This window comes from Poecilia reticulata, chromosome 14, assembly GCF_904066995.2.
Source record: "Poecilia reticulata chromosome 14, P_reticulata-male-v2, whole genome shotgun sequence".
NCBI classification, from domain to species: Eukaryota; Metazoa; Chordata; class Actinopteri; order Cyprinodontiformes; family Poeciliidae; genus Poecilia; species Poecilia reticulata.
In genome coordinates, this window is record NC_088843.1 from 4,929,637 (window position 1) to 4,957,423 (window position 27,787).

A 27,787-nucleotide genomic window follows, 5' to 3' on the forward strand; every position below is an offset into this window, starting at 1 on the left:
GCATTTCTGTTTCAAATAGTGAATCAGTACCGCAGATGAACAGCAGGTGTCACAATAGAAACGTTTTCCTGAATTAACGAGTCAGTAATATACAGTTTATCATTATAAACACAGACAAAAATCTGTGTAATCTGTATGATATTATGAAATGGAATAAAATATTTCCTAGGTTTGCAGGAATAATCTCATTAACAGAATAACAGTAATTTTGTGTTGAAATGCCGGTGGCAGCGACTTTGTTTGCAGCTTCCTGGAGGCCTGTTTTTCCCCTGCTATGCTTTGTTATTGTTGCCTGCTTCAGCATCTCTGTTTCAAAGAGCTAACCGCCTCCTCTCTGTTCTGCTAATCCCATCCATCTAAAGACCCCCATGACCTCCAAGCCCACTTATGTTGCACCAGCAGTTCCAAAGTCTGCATTTTTATATAAAAAAACATAGGAAGACACGATATACATCATATCAAAAGACTCCCACTCAGACACTCCTGTACACAGAGTTTATTAAGTTTAAAAAAAACCCCAGCATTTTGGACTAAAAAAGACCCAAAGCTGCATCTATTTGAGGTATCAGTTGTGTTGGACTCCCTGCTGTGAATAGTTTTCCAGCACCAGAACATAGAAACATGAAGGTGTGAAGTCCTCTGATATTTTAATCTTCAGACTGCTTTAATGCAGGTCAGGAAACCTGAAGCCAACTGGGATCATCCGACCTGTCAAAAAATGGTGGAAAAAATTGATTCACATAAAAAAAAACAACAACAATAAAACAAAACACTAAAACAAAATTTTCATTTTGCTGCTCTCTTTTTTTCAAAATATGTTGGAACCATGTTGTCACATCAGCTCTTATTGACTCTTTTCGCGTGACGTCACTCTCTTCGAAACTCCGCCCACTCCGCCATCACTAGACGTCAAAACAACCCAAAGCCTGTCAAAAAATCAGGCAGTCGGTAGTCTAATATCGCTTCTATTTAGTTGATTTCACTTCATAAATGGTGATAGGACGCTGCAAGGTCGGCTGCACGAACAGACAAGGATAGAAACCAAACTTGTCATTTTATTGTACAACTTCTAATGAAGAAAAATGGCGGCGGGGATGTATAGCAGCCGTCAGTCATAATGACTGTCAACCGTGGATTGGCAGCTTTTTACAAGGTAAGAAGATTTGCGTTCATATACTTTATATGCAAGTATAATTAGGAAAGATATCAAATATTGCTCTATGGAGAAGATACGCGTCTAACCATGAGTAAGCATGGAGACACTGCCGCGCGTATAAGGAAAATCTCGCCTTTTGTTTTGTACGTTTTTAATGTCGAGGAGAAACGCTGCTTACGACACATGTGGTGTGAAATTAGGCAAAGTCGGCAATTTGATCTTAACGTCAGGAGGGAGGAGATATGGGTCGGTTTGTAAGCTAGCTAGCTCCAACTTTTGTAAATGCCCCGTATGTAAGCCCAACCAGGTGTGTTAGACAAATTAGCTTGACTCGAACAAGTAGAAGCCATGAATAAAAACAACTTGGGGAAAACAATTTCAGTCGCTCAGCTCAATACGCCCGATCCTCACTGATGACGTCCATCATGACGCTTCGAATGATTTTGTGACGTAGTTGTAAAGGGTCAATAGTAGTGATGGGTAGATGAGGCGTCATGTATTGTTTCGACACGTAGCAAAACTGTGTCGATTCTGTGTCACTCAATACTGACACCTGCTGGACATTAAAAATTACTACAGGCATCGTAGTGATTTGATGACCAAGTCTATACAATAACATTTAAGTCTTTGTATTTTATTGAATATTATATATTGTATTATGTTATATCTTCAGTTAAATTTAAAATATATTTGATAAACAGTCAGTAAATAATGTGAACATGTACCATAAAGTGAAAATTTAAGTGAATGTGTTTGGAATGAGGATGCATGGACTGTTTTTTTCCACAAAGTTTTATTTAAAAAAAGTTTTTACAACATTTTGAAATTTAGTCTGTTACGCTTTTTTGACAAAACCTCTCCTGCTGTAGAAAAAAATTAAGTAAACACTACATTTACAGAGAATCCTTGTTTTTCTTAGGGGTTGCGTTCCAAAAATAACCCGTGATAGGCGAAATCCATGAAGTAGTTACCTTTAGTTTTTACAATTATTATACAGCATAATTAAATACTCTACATTGAAACCAAAGAACAAAGTCTGTTTTCAGGTCAGCGGATGTGCGTGTGCGTCAGTCGGGCATTAATGTGATCCGAAGTCATGTCACTAAAGCGTCTCCTCCAAGCTGCCCCACGAGATTCACAGCTGTATCTACGGCAGAGCGACGGATCTCGTCAAACGAGCCTCCGGTCCGGTTTTGCTGCCTTTTTCCACAGTTTTTTTCTAGCTGGCATTCAAAGTTGCAGTTTCCATCTCCTGAATGGCCAATCTGTATTAGATACCATAACTTTATTGGCACTCAGGTAGAGAAGAAGCGCGGAGACTGTTTTTACCAATCATACGGTCAATCAGGACGCAGAACACTGTGGAAAAAAAACTGCACAACAGAAAAATCTGCGAAGCAGCAGCGATACCGTGAAAAGTGAACTGCGTTATAGCGAGGGATCACTGTATATGAAATAATTTATAAAATGCAACTGAGTAATTTGTAGAATGGCTGCATATCTGAGTTTATCTAGGTGTATCTGGAACTTCATACTCATGCCTCATAACGCCTCAGCATTGAAAAGGTGGATTTATTTAAATAAGACAGTTTAGTCAAAGATATGCAACAGTTAGCCAACAGAACATGATATGAAATTTGGGGCCCTCTGACCCCAAATTACGTCAATAAATCCCTCCAGTTTTTCACAAATCCGCAAAATTCACACAAATTCAAATTACATTTTTTGCATTTTCTTTTTCTCAAAATAGTCCAAAAACGTTGGGTTTTTAAGTGACTGCTGCCTCAACCTTACTTGATGTCAAATTATAGTCCGTGAGCGATACAGCGATTAAGAAAACGTCACATTTAACATCATATATTAGTGCAAATATTGTAAAAATTCTTTACAAATATTTCTAAATTAACTCCACAAAATCTTTAATTTTGTTTGCAAAAAATAAAGAAATTTCATTTTAAGAAACATTTATTGAATGCTGGAAAAACCATCTAATGGTGATATTTTAACAGTTTAAAGCATTTTATCAATACATTCTGGCACAAACAGCCAAAATGAAAATAACTTTGAGCTATTTGAGAGTTTACATACTGAGCCTCTTTCTTTGTGATGATGTTCCCTGATAGGAGCCTCTCGGCCACAGCAGACACCACAGGATCATAATCCAGGCCCACCGCTGCTATGACCTCATCATTCCTAAAAAAAAAAAGAATACAAACTACTTATTGAATCTGCATGCTTTTCTTTACAATTAGATTTTTTCCTTTCTCAACCTACTTGATATACAAGGCCAGGAACTTCCTCTCCTCAAACTCATAGTTTCCTTTCATTACTATCTCAGTGTATCCCTCCCCATAACCTGGAAAAGATCAGAGCAGACAGCAGCTTCCTTCAGTTGCAGATAAAATAAGAAACTTTGCTGAGTTTGTTTGCTTACCTGCATATCTGATGGTTCTGCCTTGTAGGATGGTCCAGTAATAAGGAACTGAGGTGAGTTCAGTTGTTTTCTTTAGCATGTTCAGAGCGGCTATCCTCCCTAAAGCGCAAAAAGAAAACTTTAACAGTTAACATAAGAATAATTTTTAACAGATTCTACATTAAACAAAAAAAGATTACAGCTGGAGGAGCTTTTGTTAAAGAGTCAAAATCAGGAGTATTGAAAATAAATACACTCCATTTTATCAGCTATAATAGTTCAGAATAAAGAGAGATGGGAAGAAAAATCAATAAAGTTAGACTCAATACTCAAGTTAGAGACTTTATTTAAGTTAAAGTAATTACTCAAGTAAGAGTAAAAAAGTGAGAGTAGAAATGCCTCATAATAAAATTACTGAAGCAAAAGTAAAAAATACAGCGAAGTAAAAATACTCCCAAAAGTACATTTTTTTTTTCAAAAAAGTTACTCATGTAAATGTAACCCAATTTTGAGAATAAACTGGAAAAGTGATTTTTAGTGTGATGCCACAAAGTTGGTCTGAATGTTTCAAACATTTTTGCAGAAAACATCTCTCTTCCTTCCTCCCTCCCAGGTTTACAGAGATTGATCCAAAAAAAGAGAAAATATCTGAATTTGTTTGGATAAAACTGCTTTGTTGGTGGCAGTGGTTCAACTTGAAAAGTAAAATTAACCATTTGTTACAGCGACGGCTTGCAGAATATTATCCCTGGATGTTCAGCACAGAGAAGCAGAAGGTGTTGCTACCTTGAACTTGTGCCATCTGCCAGTGTCCGATGTTGACTAACTGGTTTTTAGCCAGTGCCAGAGGAAAGGAGGCCAGGTCACCCGCACAGAAAACATCAGGGACGTTTGTTCGCATGTACTGCAGGAGAAACACAAACAATTATCTCTGTCAACGAGGAAATCGGGTTTACAATAACTGAGGAAGCAAACTTAGAGAGTAAATTATGTAAAAAATGGTGATGCTAGAAAGGAAGATGCAGTTAAAATCTGGGTAGCCAAAGATTTTACTCAATAAGAGAAGCATCACTTCAACATATTTTTACCCCCAGAGTTTACTCAATTACATTTACTTGAGTAACATTTTTGAAGAAGGTTAGTATTTTTACTTTTACTTGACTAATTTTATTATGAAGTATTTCTACTCTTGAGTAAATTTCTGGATTTTCTACCCACTGAAAGTAAAACAAACATGTTTTAACCAAAAACTCACCAGACACAAACCTGCAGTTTCTGTTAAAGCTTATAAGTTTTATATCGAAAGAAACTGATATGGAAAATTGTTCTATTGCTTGATTTTGTTATTTTTTTGTTACTTATTTGAATTAAAATACCAAATACCAGTTCTAGAGTAGACTTTCTACCAAACACTTTTTTCACTCTTGAGTAATTTCTTTGGTGGTTACTTTTTGCTTTTACTTGAGTAAAAATATGTTGAAGTAGTGATACTTTTACTTTAGTACAATTTTTGGGTTACTCTACCCACCTCTGTTATCTCAAGTACAAAGTATCTGTCCAAGAAATTACTCATGTAAAAAATGATTTGGTAAAAATGCTACTCGAGTATCATTCAATGTTTTAAAACTACATCATCAGACGAACCACAAGATGAAAATATATGCAAATTCTGCTATTTTAAAGATCAAAGTTAAAATAAAACACATAAATAACATAATTACACATCAATTGGCATCTTATTACTTTTTCTGTTTCTGCTTTTTATTGTCTGTTCAAAATAAATACATTTAATAATTTATTTAATAATTTAAAATATTTAATTAAATAAATTTTAATCAGGCAAAAGAAACTTTTTTTTTTAAACTTTAGCAAAAAACACAGATGTGTGAATTTTTGTTTTGTTTTTCATTCAGTGGGCAGAGAATTAAAAATTTTTTACTCAAGTAGGAGTAGAAATAGTTCATAATAAAAATACTCAAGTAAAAGTAAAAAGTACAGTGTAGTAAAAAATACTCCTAAAAGTACATTTAGAAAAAGCATTACTCAAATAAAATTAACTCGTTACTAACCGACGGCGATAACAGATTAAAAGCTGACCTTGTCAACAACAACATAGTTTTTGGAGTTCTTCTGTATTTTAGTGCCTTGCAGAAACTCTGAGTTTGGCAAGCTGCCTGGTGGAAAACAGAGAAAGAGACGAGCGTGTTTTTAAAAAAATGCTAATGCTGAATACGTTCAGAACATGAAATTTAGAGTTTAAATAACTCCTTAAAGAGTTATTTCAAGAAGAGACTGAGTAGTTGTAACTATTTCAAGTGTTAAAATTACTCGGTCTGTTGTTGAAATAACTTTGACACCATTTCTGAAAAGGACCAAATGGACTCGGCACAGCGTTGATTTAACTGTGCAAAATTTTCTGTTTCATAAAAAGACAGAAATTCCTGCAAGACCAGAACTGATATATATATATATATATATATATATATATATATATATATATATATATATATATATATATATATATATATATATATATATATATATATGTTTGTAATATTTTATTATCTTAGCTTTAAAATATCAATATTTAGACTTTAAAAACCAAATTCAAGTAAAAAACATTCTATTTAAAATCAAGGACTACAGTTCCTATATTTTTTTATATATATATAAAAAACTAATGAATATATTTTTTAGAAGTATTACAATAGTTTTACTCACCAATACCCACAATTAAAACGTCAGCTGGGATAACATTACCACTTTTAAGTACAACTTCTTTCACCTTAAAGGAAGAAGGACAAAATGAAGAAACATAATTATTTATGTATCTACTTAACTAGTTAATAATTACACGTTTTCCGGCTTTACCTTTCCATTAACACCTTTAATTTCTGTCACGTGATCATTCATGTAAAATCTCACACCTTTCTCCAACAGCATCTGCACGTACAACAGCGTTTCAGTGCAAACAACTAAATGAATAAAAGTAAAACACCAGGAAGTTGATTCGCCTCACCATCATGGTGATTTTCCCAACCTCGCGGCCCAGAGTGTTTTGGTACGGCATGTCGCTGCTGCCGACCACCGTGATGCTGGACGCTTTGTCTATCATGTACGACGCCACCTCCATTCCTGAAAGAGAGATCACCAACAGAACAGCTTTTATTCACAGTACTAAAGTATTTACTGAGCAGTATAAAGTCTGAAAAACACCAAAACCTATTTAAAATATTATCCTGAGTCGGGGAAATATGAAAAATAAACAAAAAAACAATATTACTGAGTGGCTAAAAGAGTATTTTAGCGCAGTAATGGCACAACTTTGAAATAACGCAGCCTTTCACGTAGAGCTATGTTATTAGAATCAAAATCCTTTTAATGTCATTGTGCACAAATAAAGCACAACAAAATTTTAAAAATAGCAACCCAGAACAACTGGGATGCTGAGAATAGATAGATAAATGAATAAATAATAGATAAAGAAATGAATATGTAAATACAGAAGGAAAAAAATAAGTATACAGATCAATCAATCAATATATAAAGAAAGAAATAGATAAAGATATAAATAAATAAATACATAAATATGTAAAAAAATAAATGAATATGTAAAGAAAGAAAGAAATGAACAAATAAGGAAATAAATGGATTAATAAATAGATGAATATATAAAAAGTAAATACATCAAGAAAGAAATTGATAAAAAGAGAAAGAAATAGGTAAATAAGTTTGATTAGATTTTTGATTCAAAAGTTTTATGAATAGACACACAAGATGGATAGAAACAATTTAATTAATTTATTTGACTGATTAAGCAGTTAGTGTATGTATATATGTTGGAAGTTTGAAAATAACTGACTTAAAATGATCCATAAAACCTTTGAATTAAAAATCTAATCAAACAAACTGAGTAAAAAGTGCACCAACATTAACTTAAACCTTAATATTCTTCAGTCTGCTGTTAGCTAAGATTTTTGCAGCTAAAGTACCGACAAAGGAAGTTCCCACAAGGACGATGTTGCAGCCTAGAGAGGCGGCGTGGATTTGTCGGGCGTCTTCTGGAGTCTCCAGCATCTTAATGTTGTCCAGCTTCCTCCCCGGCACGTCCAGACCCTTCGCTCTGACGGAAAGATAAACAATCTGATTCATCATGATGCAATAACTAACAGTCACTGCTTTTCCTGCTAAAGTCTACAGTTTGAGTGTCTCCTGTTGGTTAAATTAGGGGTGTTGGTGTTTGTTTTAGTGGACAGTTAAGCTCTCAGTTTCCTGGTAACTGATTCTGATACTGACAAGGATTTTTCTAAAAAATATAGTTATTGTTTGCAAGCCTCAGCTGAGACTCATGAGACTCCAGATACTGTTAAAATGTCACATTATGTCCCCAAGATGCTTAAAATGTACACAAAATGTGAAATCTGTAGAGCAGGGGTGTCCAAACTTTTTGTCATTTGGGTCAAAATTGTTGAATTGAAAGTAAGTAAGAGCCAAAAAACCCAACGACCTAAAATATAACAAATTAAGTAAATTTTTTTTTTCAAATGGATATTTATTGTAGATCCAAAACTTGAATGGATTGTGTATCAGGGCCAGTAGATTTAAAATAAGGTATAAAATTTTCAGAAATGTCCTGGGAAATTTCTGAGTTTGAAAATTTGAAAAATTGTTAGAAAAATGAACTTTTGACTTTTGGCATTTTTCAGAGTTTCAGAAGTTAATTTTTGAAATTATGCTCAAAATGACTTTTTTCCCCTCTTTTGCATGTTTGCTGTATTTAAGGAAAAACATCCAGTTTTCAGTTTCTTCTGGGTTTCAGTTTGATTTGGTGCCTCAGAGTAAAAAAGTCTTTGGAGAAACATGGTTTTATCTTTTGGTTATAGAAACAAATCCTTTGTGTTGTGCTTTAGATTTTCCATTGTAAAAAGATTACATATTAAAAGTCTCCATCTGCACCTATTGGCCAAATTTGAATTGCAGCTGGGGGCCGCACAAAATGAGGTTGAAGGGCCACAAATGGCCCCCGGGCCGCACTTTGGATAACCCTGGCGTAAAGTTAATGCAAGTATTTACATTTATTAACAGTAAAGGTGGGAAATGAACTCTAGAGACAATTAGTGAGGCTGTTTTTTATTTAGGATTATCAAATTAAATTTGCATTTGCATGGCACATTCTTCCGATTTTATTTATAAAAATTTGGAAAATTGTGGAATATTTTCCTTCTATTTTAACTGTTTTTCTCTACTTGATGTCTATATGCACTATATTGATCTGTCACATAAAATACTAATTAAATATGTTGATGTTTTATTCTTTGAAATATGGAAAAGCTAAAGGAAAATGAAAGATTTTTCCATGGAACATTTTTTCCCCAGTGCAGATTGGTACTAAAATTAACTGGATTATTTCTTTAGACCTAGTTTTTTTTTTCCCCCATTCAGTTGGAAATTTTGCATAGCATAACTTATTTTCCTGAAATATAAAGTTTTCTGTTTTTCTTTACATGTAAACCTGAAATGGAAGTGAAATTGTGCTTCTTTATAAAAACTGACAAATTCCTTATGGTAGATTATTGTAAAAATGTAAAAGTTAATGTAATAACATTTGCGCCTCTAACTGAGTTTTATTTTGCTGGACTGTAAAGGTTGTAGACCCAAATTCGTAGCTAACTAACACTTTTGTGCGCATTTGTTTCTTTGCATCAGGTGAAATAAATGTGAACATTATTAATCTTTGGACCTGCAACCAGTAGAGAGAAGCAGCTGGTCGTAGCTCTGGACTAAACCGTCATCAAAAGTGACCGTCTTCTTCTCCGTGTCCACCGATACTGCCTTTAAAAAACAGAAAAAGAAAACTTTATCAAGTCACGTGCCTCCGTTTCTTTATTCCATATTATTAAAAAAACTTTTTTAGCTGCTAAACTGTCAGGAAAATCTACATTTGGAGAGAAGTACTCACTTCCTTCTGGAGCCAAACCTCAATGTCGTACTGCTGGAAAAACTCCATCCTCCTCAGCACAATAGTGTCACTCAACACATTCATTACCTGAATTATACACAATAAAAAACTTCTTTAGCCTTCCGTCCTGAAAATGAAAAAAAAAAAGGATCAAATGCTTTCATGACCTTGCTGAGTCGGGTTTTGTCGTAAGGTAAGAGGTCGTCTCTGGAGGCCATGATGATTCTGCCGCCATAGTTTTCCTGCCGCAGCGTCTCGGCACAGATCAGCGAAGCAGCTCCTGACAGGAAACACACGTTACACACAGGCAGAAAGACTCTTGCCAACACACAGCCGCGCCGTGTCGAGATGCAGAATTAATTCACATCTTGATTTAACATAATTTGATTTTATTTAACAGAAAAGGGATGAAAATGTTCGACCCAGTCGCTGTCTTTCAATTGACTGATAAATAACTGAATTAATCCAAAAACAAAAACTTCTTCAATTCACCTAAAAAGAATTAGCTGAGGGTTACGGGTCAATAACTTGGCTCAGAATGGGACCCAAACCACAAACTCAATGGCTATAGTTTCTTACTGGATCCATTTCTTTCACTGAGATGTTTTCTGTCCACTGCTGACTAAGCAGGATTTGGTTCTTTATTTTTTTAAGCTTTGCACTTTAAATCGCAGAAGCACACAGACGGAAACATGGCCACCAACCTCCTCCCAGCAGTAAAACTGTGTGGTTCACTCCTGGTACTGCAGCTCCCATTCGCTGCAACCTTTTCTGATGCCGAATGTCCTGAATGTGGCACAAAACTTTTATTTTTCACATCGATTGGAAAAGATGCCTTAAAATATATGTTTTCGTTTATTACAGCAGTATTATCACACACCAGCATCAAATCAAGTCGACTGAGCATTCCTGACACGTTTCTTTATTTGCATTAATAATGAATTGTATAGAATCACAAACTAAATGGTTGTTAAACCGATACTAGGTTCTTACTAAAAATGAGTTTTTCCGCTTTGATTCAAATTAGTTTAGATCCCCAAATTTTAATTCCATTTTTAACAATTAATTAATTCACCAACCTTTTTATTTATGGACACGTACACTTTGCTGTTTTGAATTTTGACCTGAAAAGAAGAAAATAAATTATAAGCAGCAAATGTTGAGCTAAACGTGGAGGTATCGGCCGGTTTGCACCTTGTGACAAGGTAGAGAGTCGATCCCAGGAAACTCCTCCAGGTCTCCCGTCAGAGCATTAAAACAGGAGCCGTGCCACGGGCAGCGCACTTTGTGTCCTGAAATGACGCCTGAGCAGAAGCGACAAAAAACCTGACTGCAACATAGAATAACGCACTAGAAAGCAACATTTTAACTGGAGACTTTATCTTTTCTGCTTTCATGTTGTTTTCTTCCTTACCTTTGCTAAGCGGCGCGCCGTAGTGTGAACACTGGTTTGAAATGGCGCTATATTTTCCATCGCAGCGCGTTAATAGCACACTGTGACGACCAATATCCACTTCCATCATCCTCACGTTACACATGAACAAACAGAAGTGGTTTGTTTAGTAAACTATCACGATACACTATATTGCAGATAAATATAGAAATGTTTAAAGCACATACCTGCTGCTTAAAAAGTTTTATGACAAAAGAATCGCGTATCAGATTAAAAACTTCCGACACTGTCAAGGCACTGTCTCCCATTTTACCTTTGATTTGTGTTTTATATAATTGTATCACCAAATAGAGGAGGTCCACTTTTCAAAACATTAAAATAAATCCTTAAGTTGTTGACGTACAGAAATAAAAATCCAATTAAAGACTCATGCAGCTTCAACCCAGAGTTTGTTTTTGTATTTAAGTTGCTTCTAATAATATCAGTACAGTCGTAACGCGAACATATTTCTGTCAGTTTATTATGGGAATAAATGTTCATTATAGCTGGTTAGCATGGTGACATTAGCATTTAGCTTAAATCGCAGCAACACAAAGATGTAAAGCTTGAAATCTTTACAATTTATGCAATCTAAATCTGACTCACTTTCTTCCAAAACGTTTGCTATATTTAGTCAAGTTTAATAAATTAAGTCAAAGCTAATTTGGGTGCAGCAAATGGTTTTACCTGTTGTTAAAGCTTGGTTATAGAAATGCAAACTTTGAATAGTACTTTACATTTTTTAGTGTAAAAAAAATTGCATATTAAAAGTCTCCATCTGCGTCTATAAACCAAATTTGTATAATTTTTGAATTGCAGCTTGGGGGGGGGGGCACACAAAGTCAGCCCCAGGGCCACAAATGTGTTTTGGACACCCCTGGACTACACGTTAAACCAGACTTTTTACATTTCCAGATCATAATGGTTTTTCTTACTGTCCGTCGTGAAGGTCTGTCTCCAGACACACCATCGCTGTCTGTTCCTCTTTGTCGTCAGAATCAGAGTCTGTAAACTCGCCACATGCTGAGCAAACCATCATCAGTTACTACAAAACATCCCACGTCTTAAACACAAATATATCTCAGACGATCAGAATGAAATGCTCCCAGTTGTAATAATTATTAGGAATAAACGACTTACGTGCTTTAGTCCCAGACATGTCACTTATTCAACAGTAATGGCACATAGAGACACAAATCCACTCCTAAAACATTAAAATTCAGCTGGGAGCCGTTGAATCTGGTGTCAGATGTCAGTTTGCTTTCCTCTTTGCAGATAAATGATGGCAGGTCTTTCCCACACCAAGTAGTCCATCTCTAAAATGCATTGTCGAGTCCTTTCAAAAGTTTTGATCTGATAAGAACGCTAAAATGTGCTAATAAGTGACCTGGGGTGAAAGAAGTGTTTCATTAGCATTGCTGGTCTTGTTCAGCCTCATTACTCCACAGAAAGGCAGCGAGCGCTTTTGTTTCGCAGCGCCGCAGGGAAAGAGAACGGCTGACGAAGCTGAACTGCTGAATGGACAGTCGACAAAGCACCATTACAAAGCCAGAGTTGGCCTCTGTCATCCAGACACAATTCAAAGTTTAAATACTAAAGTACTAATGCAGGCGTGGCCAAAGTGCGGCCCGGGGGCCATTTGTGGTCCTTGGACTGATTTTGTGCGATCCCCAGCTGCAGTTCAAAAATGATGCAAATTTGGCCGATAGATGGAGACGGAGACTTTTAATTTGTAATTTGTAAATCAGCTTTGATTTCATTTATTAAACTTGACTAAATATAGCAAATGTTTAGAAAGAAAATTGCCCAAGTCCTGTTCTTATTACAGACAATAACTTTGTTCAATTGAAAACTAGATGCTTTTCTTTAACTACAGCAAAGGTGCAAAATCTACAATGTTGTATTAGGAACGTTGAGAATAATCTCAATCTTCAATTTGTCTCTGAAAGTGAAAAATCTGAATAAAACAGCAGAAATTTTTAACCTTTAGTTGTTTTATTTCAAACTTAAACAACAATTCTTTAAACTCTTAAAGTGCTGTCAAGACGTTGCATTATTATGCCGCTTTAAAATCAGAATTATATTCTGTATCAGTTTAAGCTCCATTTCTAATTAATGGGTATGGAAAGAGAGAGAAAACATGCATTATTTAATTTCCCTTTGTGATCAATAAAGTATAATTGAATGGAATTGAACTGAGGTCCAACAGCAGCTCCTACATCATGATCCTCTTCTCCTGGAACAGTGTGACCAGCGTGGGATCTTTGCAGCTCTTCTTTGGTTTAATTTCTTCTCGAACACGAGGCAAGCGAATTTTCTCAGTCTTGGACTCAACCTCGTTGTAGGGACAAACTTTGAGATGCTCAGAGATGGACGGGACGTCTCTGAAGCTCCAGGCCTCCACAGGAGAGAACAGGGAGCTAAACTGCCACACCTGAAGGACAGAGGGGGAAACGGTCTGTGTCTTAGTTTATTTTCAAAGGTCAGTATTTTCACTGAAGGTCCAATGTGTAAATTTATTAAAAAGTATATTTTTTATGTATTTGTTAAAACTGTCACCATGTCATAAGACACATAATCTGTGAAAACATAATGGTTATGATGAAGAAACACTTCACTTTCAACCAAAAATGATTTGGAAAAACTTTATTTTGCCTGATTTTGTTATTTTTTTTATTGCTTATATGAATTATTGTCATGTTGGTTATTAAAATATAGTCATTTCCACTTAACTTTACATTTTGGTCCATCTGATTATGTAATTTTTAAACATTGATAATTTGATCAGTTACTCAGTACTTGAGTAGACGTTTTACCAAATACTGTTTTACTTGAGTAATTTCTCGGACAGATACTTTTTACTTGAGTAAAAATATGTTTTAGTAGTGCTACTCTTACTTTAGTGTAATTGCTGGATACTCTACCCACCTCTGGTCGTGACAGTTTGTTAGCATCTCCATTGGTGGCTTTGCTAACTAGCTTTAGCATTCACGACAGTTTATGCTAGCAGCAGCGTAGCAGAGACCAAAGAGGAAGGCAGAGCTAAGCCCCGCCTCCTCGCTCTGATTGGTTTTTCTAGTTGACACTGGGAGAGGGATGGTCTGTCCACAGGATCAGCTTCGTCCTGGGTTTGCTTTTAACTCTTTGGATGTTTGGGTTACAGCTCACCCTGTGTGTCACCCTCCACTTGGCTCTCCCATGTGAGGAGCTGGTCCTCTCCCAGCGGAGCGTCACCATCCCTCTGTCCTGCAGCAGGGAGGAGCACACCTGCCTCATGAGGCTGGACACCAGGGACAGCTGGGACAGGGACTGGCTGTCCAGGAAGCTGGCCATGTGGCACAGCACCTCGTAGGGCAGCGAGCTCAGACGGTCCTCCCCTCCTTCGGCGTGACCTCCACCCGCAGGCGGAGAAAACGGGGTGGACGGATGCAGGCCAAAGCAGCCCAGCTCCTCACTGGAAGCAGATGAAACAGTTTGGTGTATCTGCATGTTGAAGCTTCATGATTATCCTGCATGTTTTAGAAACAGGCGTTTAACCTGAAATTATTAATTTGGAAATTTTGACTGATGAGAGATTTAAAAAAATGAAATTTGTGGTGGGTCACCTTGTTCACTAAAATGTTTCTATCAAATGGTATAATTAATAATAATGCCCAAAACAAAGAAAAGCTAATTACTTCAACAGTAACAGAGCTAAAATGTTTAATGGGGCAGTATTATTTAAGAGTGACTTTTTAGCTTTACATCATGTTACAACGTTAAAAAAACAAACTTGGAGTGTTGCTTTGTTTTTCAGTGTTTTAGTATCTTTACTTCTAGTTATGTTCACTGTAATGTTCATTTTAATCATCTCAGGAACTGATTTCTACCAGTTTGAGTTCGTCAATTTCCACTTTTATCTTTCTGTTCACATTTCTATAATCATAATGTTACATAAACTTGTCTGAAAACATGTTTTTCTCTCACTTGAAGTTGACGGTGGCTTCATATGTGGAAGGCCGAAACCTCCTCTGGCTGTAGGTACATCCCATGTACGCTAGGGGGCACCGCTGTTCAAACCAGCCGTTCACACACATCTGAATGTCGCTGTGGATGTTCCTGCACCGGCCATTTCCATCAACAAAGGCAAATGAGACAGAATGCATCAGAGCTGGGTAGTAACTGGTCAGATAATTACATTTACTTGAGTAACTGTTTTGGGAAAATGTAGTTTTGCTACTTTAAATCTGCTGAAAAGTCATGTAGTAATTTTATTTTGGAGTATTACTCTTACTTGAGTAAAATTTCTGGATTTTCTACCCGTTAAATAATCAAACAATATTTTAACTAAAATTCACCAGACACACACCTGCAGTTTCTGTTAAAGTTTCAGATGTTTTTTATTGAAAGAAACTCATTTGGAAAGTTGTGTTTTGACAAATGCTGTTATTTTTTGTTACCTTTGATCATTAAAGTACCAAAATTTCCACTTGACTTAATATTTTTGGTCCATCTGATTATGTCATTTTAAATATTAAATGATTAATAATTAGATCAGTTACTCAGTACTTGAGTAGACTTTTTACCAAATTCTTTTTACTCTTGAATAATTACTTGGATGGATACTTTTTACTTTTACTTCAGTGAAAATATGTTGAAGTACTTCTACTTCTACTAGAGTACAATTTTGTGTGCTCTAAACCTATAGAAGTGCTGGTAAATTTGCTGAAATTTTTATTTTTAGGAAGAGAGGGATTTATTATTATATATTTAAATGATGAGCTGATGAGGAAGACTCGCTTGAAGTGTTTTCCGTATTCCGTGCGCTGGAAGGTGTGTCCGCAGAGGAAGGTGAAGGCGGAGCTGGCCTTGTTGTGCCGGCTGGTGACGCTCTCCACCTGCAGCTGCAGGTGCAGCTCCAGCGGTTTTCCAGCCGTCAGGTCGGCCAGCGACGTGTTCCTGCGGAAAGGAGCGGACAGGAAGCAGTAGGTCTGCGTGCCTTCATCCATCAGCAGGCTGTCCGAGGACGTGCTCTCAGCGATGAGGTGACCCCTCCGCTCCCTCTCCAGGGAGCACAGCAGGGAGGCCTGCGAGGGAAGTCGAACCCAAAGGATAACATTTTTAAAAAGTCATCCACACCTGCCTTTAATTTAGTTTACTGACGTCGCACTTCCGTGAACTTTGTAACGGACAGCGAACGTGGTAGGTTGTTGCTATGGAGACAATAAAGTAGCCAAAGTTTAGAACTAACCACATTGCGAACTAACACATGAACAATATAAGTACACTGCTCAAAAAAATAAAGGGAACACTTTAACATTTAAGTGAACACTGAAGTGTCCCCTTTATTTTTTGAGCAGTATATATTACTTGCTGCCGAGCTAGTAAAATTAGCCTGGCTATAGCTTTCATCTGCTAGCTTAGACGGACATGCAAAACACTGTAATGACGCCAGCACACCACAGTTGGGTTTATTAGTGAACAGAAACGAGCCACTATTTCTGAGGTCACAGCTTACACCTCTAACCAACCGTGGGCTCCCCGAACTAGCTTCCTGCTAACACACCCGAACTCCCTCCTCTTCCGGTTCTGTCCCTGCTGCTCCTCTGATCCCCCGCCCACATGATAGGTCTATCACATGTGATTGGGAGATAGCAGAGTCAGACAGGGGAAAGATATAACTTTATACACATAACAATAAACATCACAATGTAACATACAACAAATACACATAACCATATGGGCACCAGCCGAACTAAAACACCGAATCGTTACAATACTTTAGTGTGTTTACAATCTTCTACGCTGCAAAACAACAAAATCTTACCAAGTATTTTTGTCTACTTTCTAGTGCAAATAGTACACTTGAAATAAGACGAAACTAACTCAGAAGTAATTTTTCAGCAATTAATCTGCTGATGGAACAAGTACTTTTTCATCATTATTAAGTTTACTTAAAACAAGCTCATATTTCTGGCTGACAAGTTACTTATAAGTTTGTTTCTCTTATCTCAAGGGAACTAAGATATTTTCACTATAGACAAAAGAACTTTTAAAGATTTTGTGTTTTTGCAGTGTATCAGATTGTAATCATATGGGCTTTCTAAATAATTTTGCATGTTTAAAAGACCTTTCCCATCAGAAGATGACATGGAGGTCAACTCACCTGAACCTCCTCCCACACTGGCATGTCGCCTGGCGCCACACCCAGGTCGCTGGTGTCCACTGCTTGGTTTTCTCTCTTGTAGAAGCCCGGGTTACGGATGCGACCCTGTCTGGCTGTGAAGCTGGTCGGGATTTTAAACGTGCGCACAGTGATGATTTTCATCGGCTCTAGTTTTCCATACACAAAGCTCTTCTTTTTGGGTTTCCCAGTAAGAGAGGAGGAGCATGCACTGCTGGTGGATGCTGCTGCACCAGCACAGGTTGCCTCCTCATCCTCCTTCAGTGAACCAAGGCTTTTCCCTCTTCCTTTTCCTCTCGCCTGACCTCTACCTGCTGCAGCCGTGCCCTCGGATTCCCTGCAGCCTCCCATCTCCATGCTGAACATGCGCTCCCAGGCGTTGTAGTTCTCCAACAGACCAGCATCCACTTCTGATGCTCTGGCTATGGCCTCCCTCTCTGCTTGAGACAACACCGGCTGATTTTCTTCATATTCCTCCTCATCCTCATCTTGTTTTTCATCAGGAAAATTCACATTAATCATGTTAACTGCTTCCCATATTTTGTCCCTTGCTTCTTTTGCAGCTGCTCTCTCTGCTGCCTCCTTCTCCATGAGAGCCTGTTTCTTCTTCTCCTTCTCCTTCTTCATCTCCTCCTCCAGCCTCTGTTCTTCCCTCGCCTCCTCCTCCGCGGTCTGGATCAGCTCCGGGAACAGTTTCTTCATCTTGATGGAGTGAAACAGAGCATCCTGGTCTTGCAGAGCCATGGCCAGGTCCAAACATCCGAACCTCTCTCGTTCCCTGAGCAGGTTTTCTAACAGCTCGGTGTGCGGCTGAGAACAGGCGATGTTGGAAGGCCAGCGGTTCCACTCCATGGAGCAGCAAACCACGCTGGCCGGACACACCTGCAGGTGAGCCGCCCTCGAGGAGCGGGGCAGCTGGACCGGGCAGCCGTACTCGGCGTTGAGGCACGGCACCCTCACGTTGGGGCACAGCAGCAGGTGATCCTCCTCTTTGCACAAGTGGAAAACAGCTCCGCAAAGCAGACGGCAGGGAAGGAGAGCGCAGCTGGCAGAAGGCTCCACCCGAGCCCTGCAGCGCCGGCTGTAGCAGGAGTCGCAGTGGAGATGCTGCCGGACCCTGGAGCCGCGAGAACGGTGACTCTGAGAAACAATGACACAGCAGACTGTTAGCAGCAGAGCGGGGAGTTACTGGTCACTTTTACTCAATTACATTTACTTGAGTAATTTTATTATGAAGTATCGCTCCTCTTCTTTTAGTAACATTTCTGGATTTTCTACCCACTGAATGAAAAACAAACAGGTTTTAACCAAAATTCACCAGATACCGACACATACCTGCAGTTTTTGTTAAAGTTTCTGATGTTTTTCTATGGAAAGAAACTGATTTGGAAACATTTTCTTTTGCCAGATTTTGTTATTTTTTGTTACTTGTATGAATTATTGTCATTTTCATCCTTTCACTTTTCCTGCCTGAAGTCTTAGATAATATTTAGATTTTTACAGATTCAAAACGAGATGTCCTTAAAAAATCTTGCATGAGCTTCATCTAAAGTCCAAATTTTCTGATGCAATAAACTTACAAAACATAAAACATTCTGTATTGTGAGGGCAATGATGAATATGACAGTTTTAAGACTTAAAAACAAACAGAATACGACATCATGGTGACCATGTGCTTCTTTTACCTAAAAGTATTCATTCAAACTCTAATTTATTTTAGTATTTATCTTCAGAAGGCCAGATTTTATTTTTAATTAAGGGAAATTCAGTAGCATGCTAAGTAAATTAAAAGTTTTTTAAAAATGTCTGCTGTAGTGGAATCAAAGTCATAGATTAGTGTTATTATTTAAGCGTTAACTCACCATCTTTAAAATGTGGCGTCTGCAGGTTTCTGTATCTGAAGCTGCAGATCTGTGGAAACAAGAAGACTCCATTACTCACCGTCTTTCAGTGCAACCGTCTCAAAATAAATATGAACCAAATCATTTTAAATAATGTTTCTGCAGAAAAAGAATAAAAGGAAATGATTAAATTGAGCTTTTAGCCTACCTACTGAATGAGCTGAGAAGAAAACAGACAGTCCAGCTTATGCTTTTAAAAAGTGTGTATGTGTGCGCGCGTGTGTGTGTGTGTGTGTGTGCGTGTGTGTGTTATGTGTTGCTGTTATAAATAGAGCGGAGTCCTGACTGAGAAATGTTACACAGGTGGTCAGAAGTGTTACTAAGGTTACAAGTCCTCTCGACCTCTTAAATCGGAAAATATATTCATATTTATAATCTTTTACTGCTGCATTATAAATACTATTTATTAGCAAAATCTGATCCTTCAGGTGATATTTACAGCTGTAATATTTAACCCATTATATCACTTCCTGTGCGTGTTATTGGTTGCATTTATTCTCACAGATCATAAAACGTTTGCTCACATTACTTCAGATGTGGATAAAGATTTTGAAAAGGTTTTAAATTTGAAGTGATTTGCTGCAGCGTGACGCTGCCTGGGGTGGGGGGGTCATTTCTCCTTGGGAACCTGCTCACTGCTCCTTGGCTAATTTTAACCTGCCACCTCAAAGTGCAGACCTGATAGCGACGTTATAAAACCAAGGAGACAAAACGACACGTCTGGCCGGCGATTTGGTAAATCACCTCTGAGTCTTTCAGTTTGTTTAAATTTCAAGACGTTGAGCAGCTAATTTAAGGGTCGATGATAAAGATTTTAACTGGTTTCAGTGTTTGTTTGGAGATCTGTGCATTAGACCGAGCAGCAGTCATTGTTTCAATTTTCTATTTCAAGTGTTTAAAGACAAAGAGCGCTGAATCAGAATGTCACATTTCTTTCATTGATTTTTATAAGTTTGTCTCAAAATGATCAGAATCCTTATCATTAAAACTGATCACTGAATATTCAGAAGCTAACAGGTAAAAATCTGATTAGCATTTTATTACACTTGTGTTAAATGTGATTATATTTAAAATGTAATACAAAACCAGGATAATGGTTCTTAATTTTTCTACAAAAGGTGTTTTTTTTTTAACACCGTTGGAGTTTAACTGAACAGATTGGAGTCCTTCCTGTCCACCGTCGCCACATGCTTGCTGAGAATGAAGGACAGCTGCAAAAACAAAGATGTGATCAACCAGAAAAACGTTTACTATTTGTCACCATAAACTGAATTTGTTGCACGGCTTTATTTTTTTATTCTATAGCTTTAAAAGTACTAACATTTAGTGAGAAACTGCTTGTCTTATTTTCAAAATTTGTGCTGTTCAGTTAGATTTATGTAGTTATCTGATTTATTTGAACAAATTTGGTTTTATTTTTTAAAGACAAAAGCTAGACAGGTTGAGGGAGTTTTGAGTTTTATAACAACGTTCAGAGTAGGTGTCAGAAATTAAATTAAAGTACTAAACTTGCTTGTTTTTTTTCTCTTTCAGGATAGAAAAATCAGTCAAATATGGTGAGTGACAAACATTTTGTTGAGCATCGGTACAGTGCCAAGCCATGATTAGTAGAAAACTTGTACAGTGATTCACACATAAACTGTGTTCAACAGCGAGTAACACTATTCAACATATTTTTACTCAAGTAAAAGTAAAAAGTATCCAAGAAAAACAGTAAAAAGTATTTGGTAAAACGTCTACCCATTTAGTGTGTAAACTGATAAATTATTAATCATTTAATATTTAAAAATTACATAATCAGATGACCAAAATGTGAAGTTAAGAGGAAATTTTGGTATTTCAAAGACTAAAATGATAATTCATATATGTAAGAAAAAAATCATGCAAAATAAATGTTTTTGTTCAATAAAATACTTAAACTTTAACAAAAACTGCAGGTGTGTGTCGGTATCTGGTGAATTTTTGGTTAAAACCTGTTTGTTTTTCATTCAGTGGGTAGAAAATCCAGAAATGTTACTAAAATAAAAGGAGTGATACTTCATAATAAAACTACTCAAGTAAATGTAACTGAGTAAAAGTGACCAGTAACTCCCCACTCTGCTGCTAACAGTCTGCTGTGTCATTGTTTCTCAGAGTCACCGTTCTCGCGGCTCCAGGGTCCGGCAGCATCTCCACTGCGACTCCTGCTACAGCCGGCGCTGCAGGGCTCGGGTGGAGCCTTCTGCCAGCTGCGCTCTCCTTCCCTGCCGTCTGCTTTGCGGAGCCGTTTTCCACCTGTGCAAAGAGGAGGATCACCTGCTGCTGTGCCCCAACGTGAGGGTGCCGTGTCTCAACGCCGAGTACGGCTGCCCGGTCCAGCTGCCCCGCTCCTCGAGGGCGGCTCACCTGCAGGTGTGTCCGGCCAGCGTGGTTTGCTGCTCCATGGAGTGGCTGCGCTGGCCGATGGATGACACAAACCCAAATAACTTCAACGCCATGCAGGATAACATAATGAAGGAAAGGGAGACGCACGGCGAGGCTTTGGATGTTGCTATGGCTCTAGTTGACCAGTCAGATCTGTACGGCCGCCTCAAAATGAAGCCTCTGTATCCAGAGCTTATGGAGCAAGAAGAAGAGGAGGAAATAAAGGAGGAGAGCAGAGAGGAGATTGCAGTCGGAGGTGTTCAAGACCAAAACCCAAGTGAAGGTTAGTCAAAATGCGGCTTGGTTCTGAAACATAAAAAGGAGCTTCTTTAGTACAACTTAGGTCTATGGCTGTGGTGCCCAGGGTCGGACCTGAAAGACCGGCATCCTACATGTCTTAGTTCTCTCCCTGGTGGCAGTAAGAACCTTTTCAGCATGTCAGTGTTCTTCTGGCCTGTTAAAGAGCCATCATTTGATCCAGGTGTGTTAAACCAGGGAGAGACCTAAAACATGGAGGATGCAGACTTTGGGCACCGCTGGTCTGTGGGCTACGAAACATGTTCTCTACATCTTTTACACAAAATTCCTCTTAGATAATGAGATTTTAGTCTGTTTATTTAGAACTCCTTTCAGAATGAGCCGTTTTATGTCACTTTAAAACCGCCCCTTTAAGGACATTCAGATTTTTGATATGGCCCAAAATTAAGTTAACATCCCTGCAGCAGAGACTCAAACTGAAGTACAAAAACACAGAAAAACTTCTCATTTTAACGGGTTTTGCAAATTGTTTCCCTCTCAGCTCTTCCTGTTAGCAGCATGTCTGAAAGTCATGCTGCAGAAGAAACTGCTCAGAGTGTTGCACAACCTCCAGTGATCAACATGGAGAAGTACAATCTGTTTGAGATGATGTTCAGCATGGAGAGAGGCGCCTGCGCTGTCGCTCAGGAGAATTTGGAAAATCCCAAACAAAACCAAAAACCAGCCGATGACGGAAGAAGCCAGAAGGGACCAGCAGGACAGCGGCAGGACAAAACCAGTCCCAGAAGCTGCCCTCCACCTGACACCAGCAAGACGGGCCTGGCCCCATGGCAGGAGGGGGTTCTGGAGCGGCTGGGGCAGGAGCTCACCCCCCAGGAGTACAACATGTACGTGGTGCATCACGGACGAATGCTGCTGGCCTTCGGGCAGATTGAGGCCTGCACTTCCAGGGAGAAAGACTTCGTCTACGGCAGTCTGGAGCCAATTCCAGTCCAGACGCTGCACTCTTTCAAGGTGACGAGCTCAAGTTTGGCCAATTCACACAGGAAAATAAACAACAATTCTGTGGAGCAGTTTCTCAAACTCTCCAAAACGCTGCAGGCTCCACAGACTGACAGAAAAACATATTGACCCCAAACCAGTTTTATGTTTGGTCTAAACATAAAAACAACTTCAAAGTGCCTCGGAAATAATACATCTTAATATATAGTACAACCTGAAATTAAAGTCTCTTAACTCATCGTCTCATTGCCACCTAAAGCTGTTTTGTAAATGTGACTGGTCACAGTAAAACCAAGAACAAGTCATTGAAAGTTAAATTATGTCCAGTTGTTGCTTTTGAAAACTCCAAAATGTCACCAAGTTTAGATAAAATAGTCGATTACCTTGAAGGCTGTGTTGAAAGGCTGATTCTCCCAAAGCTTACCTACATCAACCAGAGCAAGAAAACTGCAGTTAACCATCAGGCATGTTGCTTTTCACCTCTTACTCCGGTGTAACTCACAGGTCTTTCCACTGATCTCATTTATCTTGTAAAATGCAACGAGCTGTTCTTTTTTCCCTGAAAGGTGCCTATAAGTTATCGTTACAAGAGGCGGGTTCATCTGAACGAGACGGCTGCTCGGGTGCAGACTGAGAATCGAGGCGTGGACACATCAGACCTGGGAGCCGATGAGGGCGACTGGTTTGTAGATGAAGCCGGAGCAACGCTGCTGGGCTACGCTGAGATGGCAGTCATGGGCCACAAGGTGCAAACATGTTCAGAGGGGGATGGAGAATGTAAGAGTTGGGTAGAAACTAGTTACATTTACCTGAGTAGCTATATTTTTTATAAAATAATAAAATAAACAAACATGCCAGTGTGTTTGTCTTAACATGTAATTGTTATTTATATGAATTATTTTCATTTTCAGATTTAAAATGTTCATATATTTTTATATTTTAGTCCATCTGATGTAATCTTTTAATATTAAATTATTGATAATTTGATCAGTTACTCACTACTTGAGTCGACTTTTTATCAAACACTTTTTACTCTTACTTGAGTAATTTCTTGGATGGCTAATTTTTACTTTTACTTGAATAAAACTATGTGCTAATCTTACTTTTGGCTAATTTATCCTCCTCTGAGTAAGAGTAGCGCTACTTCGACATATTTCTAAAGTCAAAAGTAAGAGTAAAAAGTATTTGGTAAAAACTTTACTCAAGTACTGAGTACACATCACATCATTTAATATTTGAAAATGAATCATCATAAGGACCAAAACATAAAGAAATATTAGTATTTACAGATCAAAATGAAAACAATTTACATAAATAACATAAACACAAAATCAGGCAAAAGAAACATTTTACCTTTTATTCATACAATACAGTATAAAACTAATGAAAGTTCTTGGTTAAAACATGTTTGTTCTTCGCAGTGAGTAAAGAATCCAGAAGTTTTAATCAAGTAAGAGTAACTGAGTAAATGCAGGTAGTTTCTATCCATTTCTGGTCATTTTTGGTTGAGCTGCTGAACACAATAATCACTGACTTCAGTAAATTGTCTTATTTTTTCCAGATCAGTGAGACAAAGGGAGCAGACGGGCTGTATGTGGACTTTGGCACGCAGACGCACTCTTTCCGCACGGCGCCCTTCAAGCAGAGGACGACCTTGGCGGACGTGATGGCGCACCGGCCGCTGAAGCTTCTTCTGCAACTTCAGGCGGAAACCGTGAACAGCAGGAACAACAGAACCAGCTGTGCGTTCACGTTCCTCTGCGGTCACACCTTCCACCGCAGAGAGTTCGCCACACACTTCAGGTGTGTTGCACTCAGAGGAGGAGTTGGGTAGTAACTAGTTACATTTACTAGATACTTAAATTTGACATAATGTGAGGAAAAAACCAAGTATTCAGTGTATAAATCGGGTTTTAGTTCACTGTAAGGTTCCTGTTAAATTTTCTAAAGATTGTTCTAAGAGTTGTGTAGTAACTAGTTACTACCATAATCAAAGTACTCCCTGAAAGTACTTTTTTGTGGGAAAAAAATGTAGGTTTAGGAGTGTATTTTACTACGCTGTACTTTTTACTTTTGCTTCATTTTATCTTGAGGTATTGTTACTCTTATTTGAGTAACATTTCAGGATTCTCTACCGACAGAAAGAAAAACAAACATGTTTTAACCAAAGATTCACCAGAAACATACTTGCACCTTTTGTTAAACTTGATTTAGAAAATATTTCTCTGGCCTCATTTTGCTATTTTGTAATGACGTTATTTTTGTGACTCATTTTGGGCTTTGAAATACCAAAATTTCCACTTAGTTTATATTTTGGTCCGTCTGATTATGTAATTTTTAAATAATAAATTATATTATATTTTGATCAGTTGAGTTGCTTGAGTCGCCGTTTTACCAAATAATTTTTTACTTTTACTTGTGTAACTTTTTGGGCGGCTACTTTTTACTTTTACTTGAGCCTAAATATGTTGAAGTAGTGCTACTTTTTTTTGCTTTTGCTCTGCTGAGATGCAACTGTTCAGATGTGGATGCACATATCTGGCGTGCACCAACTGCTTTTATCTTTCCAGGAATGTGCACAGCGACATCCAGATGTGTCTGAGTGAATGGTTTGAACAGCAGTGCCCCCTGGCGTACCTGGGATGCACCTACAGGCAGAGGAGGTTTCATCCCTCCACACAGAAAGCCACCGTCACCTACAAGTGAGAACAACCTCACTTTTAAATGTCTTTAGATGATCGCAGGTACATATTTTGTATAATTTTCTTTTGACTTTAAGTCTTGGAGTTGTTATTCTACTAAAAAGTCTGCTGATTTTTTAATTCACTTTGTTTCACTGGATTTTACTTAAGAGTATCAGGTTAATTGAGGGCTGAATGCATACCACACTTGTGAGAAAGTTCTTTAAATCTTTGGTTTTAAAGGGGAAGAATTATGTAATTTCATGCACATAGTGCTATTTTATATTTCAATCAAGTAATTATGTCACCTTCAGTTCAGTTGGGGTATGAAGCATGACTAAAACGAAATCTGAATTTGCATTTGAACACTTTGAAATTGGGTCTCTGTCTCTTTAAGAAGCTCCGCCTTGAACATGTCATGTCAACAATGCTACTCTTTATGCCGTTTATTACCATTGTTAGGAGTGTTGGACTGAAATAATTCATATGTTTGCTAATTGCTGCTGGCTAGTCTAGAGGAGCTGGATGGGGGAGGAGTTTTGGGTAAATAGACAGCGCTTTGTGAGAGGAGCCGAATTGTTGCCATGGAGACATGAATCAAACCAACATGAGGGACTAACATCAAAACATGCTAAAAACCTTAGAACGTTGATTTTACATAATACTGCCCTCTTAATGTGACAAATCTGTAAAAGTTCAAAGGTTATTTAAAACCGTAGCATGCTACTGGACAATCTGTTTGACCAAAGTTTTCTTTGCTTCTCACAGTCAGCAGCTGAGGTGTTTCAACTTGCGTCCAGACGTTCTTCCCTCTCTGGACAGCAAAGCTGGAGACGGGGAGGACCGTCTGAGCTCGCTGCCCTACGAGGTGCTGTGCCACATGGCCAGCTTCCTGGACAGCCAGTCCCTGTCCCAGCTGGCCCTGGTGTCCCGCCTCATGAGGCAGGTCTGCTCCTCCCTGCTGCAGGACAGAGGGATGGTGACGCTCCGCTGGGAGAGGACCAGCTCCTCACATGGGAGAGCCAAGTGGAGGTCCAAACCTGTGAGAAGAAAATCCTGCAGTTCAAAGTGCTTCACATCATAAAAACACAAAGGCAGAAACTGAAACATTAGTTTAGTCGTTGCACATCAGAATGTTGATTAATGTTTCATTTATTATGTTTCAAAAGCAACTCTAACCAGCTGGGGTTTTAGTCTAGATTTAGAGGAACTCAGTATTTCGGATGTTTAGTAGTTTTCTGGAGGTTTGTCCCAAATTTGGTTCTGGTTCAGAAGATCTGAGACGTCTTGAAGATTGATACAGCATCAGCAGATCTTTAACTTGGAACAAACCATCCAGTCCGCCACAAGCTGCTATCAGTAGCTGCGCTTCCATTAACCAAACAGTTGCTCAAATTGAAATAATGAAGATAAATTAGTTTAATGGAAACACTCTGATTTTAAAAAAAAATCAAGTTTTTCAACAAAAAAGGTTTTTGTACTAACATGAGGTGGTTTATCAGCCGTATAGAATGGAAACTTGTACTGGAAACACTTTTTTCACATCTACACTACTGGTGAAAATGACGAAGACGACGACAGGAAGTAGAAGGAGGATAATGGTTTGTTTTTTTCTTTCTTGTTGCTGTTTTCAGACCTTGTGCATCTGGTTCCACCAGATCTCTCACAGTTCATAAAAAGATTGAATGTGTAAAATCGGCGACTACAATTTCCCCAAAACGCTGCATGCAGCCGCTCCCAAGTAGACGCCACGTCTCCTCTGATTGGCTGATAAATAATGACGTCATGGCTGAATTATGAATATAATCTCATGTAACCGTTTACATCCGTCACTGACATAATGTCTAATGACTTAAAGTGTTTAAGGGAAACACCGCAGTTGGGAAATTGTGTTTTTTGGACAAAAGCAGAATAGTGACAGCTGTGTTTGTAATAGAAACGCGGCTGATGTCCTCATGACGCTGCTTCTGTTTGTCTCCAGGTGTGGGAGTTCAGTCATCTGTTCTCTGCTGTAGATTCATGGAACATGGCCGACATACCTCCGATTTCTGCTCATCTGAAAGTCTGTCCTTACTACCAGAAAACTGAGCAGAAGGAACGGGTTGCCCTCCCCTTCTTTACTGAAAAACAGCAGAAGAGTCCGAAGGGCCAGAATCTCCTCAATCACTTCACAGGACGAAGATGACAGCAGTGAAGAAGAACCTCTGCTTGTTGTGTTTAACTTAAACCGATTTATATTCAGATGTAGCATTGCATTTTAGTTTTAGTTTGTGAGAATCTCTGAACTCATGCGCACAACACCGGATGGCAAAAAGACGAACATTTTCCCCAATTAAATGAAACATGGAGATATTATTAATTTAATGTTATGCGACACAGCAAAGGTTGCACAGCACTAAGCTAAACTAAACTTTTTGTG

The 27,787-nt window shown here is 38.2% G+C and overlaps 3 protein-coding genes across 3 annotated transcripts; 1 reads left to right on the top strand and 2 right to left on the bottom strand.

Annotated features, from left to right (window-relative positions):
* Positions 1 to 200: 200 nt before the first annotated feature.
* On the bottom strand, positions 201 to 12,813 carry LOC103475640 (apoptosis-inducing factor 3). The gene is made up of 19 exons (XM_008427432.3): positions 12,101 to 12,813; positions 11,896 to 11,983; positions 10,943 to 11,052; positions 10,723 to 10,832; positions 10,608 to 10,652; positions 10,233 to 10,314; positions 9,696 to 9,808; positions 9,529 to 9,615; positions 9,310 to 9,401; positions 7,562 to 7,692; positions 6,589 to 6,704; positions 6,441 to 6,512; positions 6,291 to 6,354; positions 5,667 to 5,743; positions 4,356 to 4,473; positions 3,591 to 3,689; positions 3,431 to 3,512; positions 3,245 to 3,349; positions 201 to 708 (listed from the first exon to the last, which is right to left on the bottom strand). Exons 1-19 carry the CDS (start codon positions 12,117 to 12,119, stop codon positions 675 to 677), a joined length of 1,644 nt encoding a protein of 547 aa, XP_008425654.1. The 5' UTR covers positions 12,120 to 12,813; the 3' UTR covers positions 201 to 674.
* Positions 12,814 to 12,932: 119 nt separating this feature from the next.
* Positions 12,933 to 19,090, bottom strand: LOC103475641 (F-box only protein 40-like). Its single transcript, XM_008427434.2, has 6 exons — positions 18,986 to 19,090; positions 17,106 to 18,263; positions 15,740 to 16,026; positions 14,927 to 15,058; positions 14,129 to 14,414; positions 12,933 to 13,394 (listed from the first exon to the last, which is right to left on the bottom strand). The coding sequence occupies exons 1-6, from the start codon at positions 19,055 to 19,057 to the stop codon at positions 13,176 to 13,178; spliced, it is 2,154 nt and encodes a 717-aa protein (XP_008425656.2). The 5' UTR covers positions 19,058 to 19,090; the 3' UTR covers positions 12,933 to 13,175.
* A 230-nt stretch (positions 19,091 to 19,320) lies between these two features.
* LOC103475639 (F-box only protein 40-like) lies at positions 19,321 to 27,786 on the top strand. Its single transcript, XM_008427430.3, has 9 exons — positions 19,321 to 19,759; positions 20,558 to 20,580; positions 21,158 to 21,710; positions 22,227 to 22,699; positions 23,254 to 23,433; positions 24,249 to 24,490; positions 25,258 to 25,389; positions 26,137 to 26,410; positions 27,350 to 27,786. Exons 2-9 carry the CDS (start codon positions 20,578 to 20,580, stop codon positions 27,551 to 27,553), a joined length of 2,061 nt encoding a protein of 686 aa, XP_008425652.2. The 5' UTR covers positions 19,321 to 19,759; positions 20,558 to 20,577; the 3' UTR covers positions 27,554 to 27,786.
* The last annotated feature ends 1 nt before the right edge of the window (position 27,787 follows it).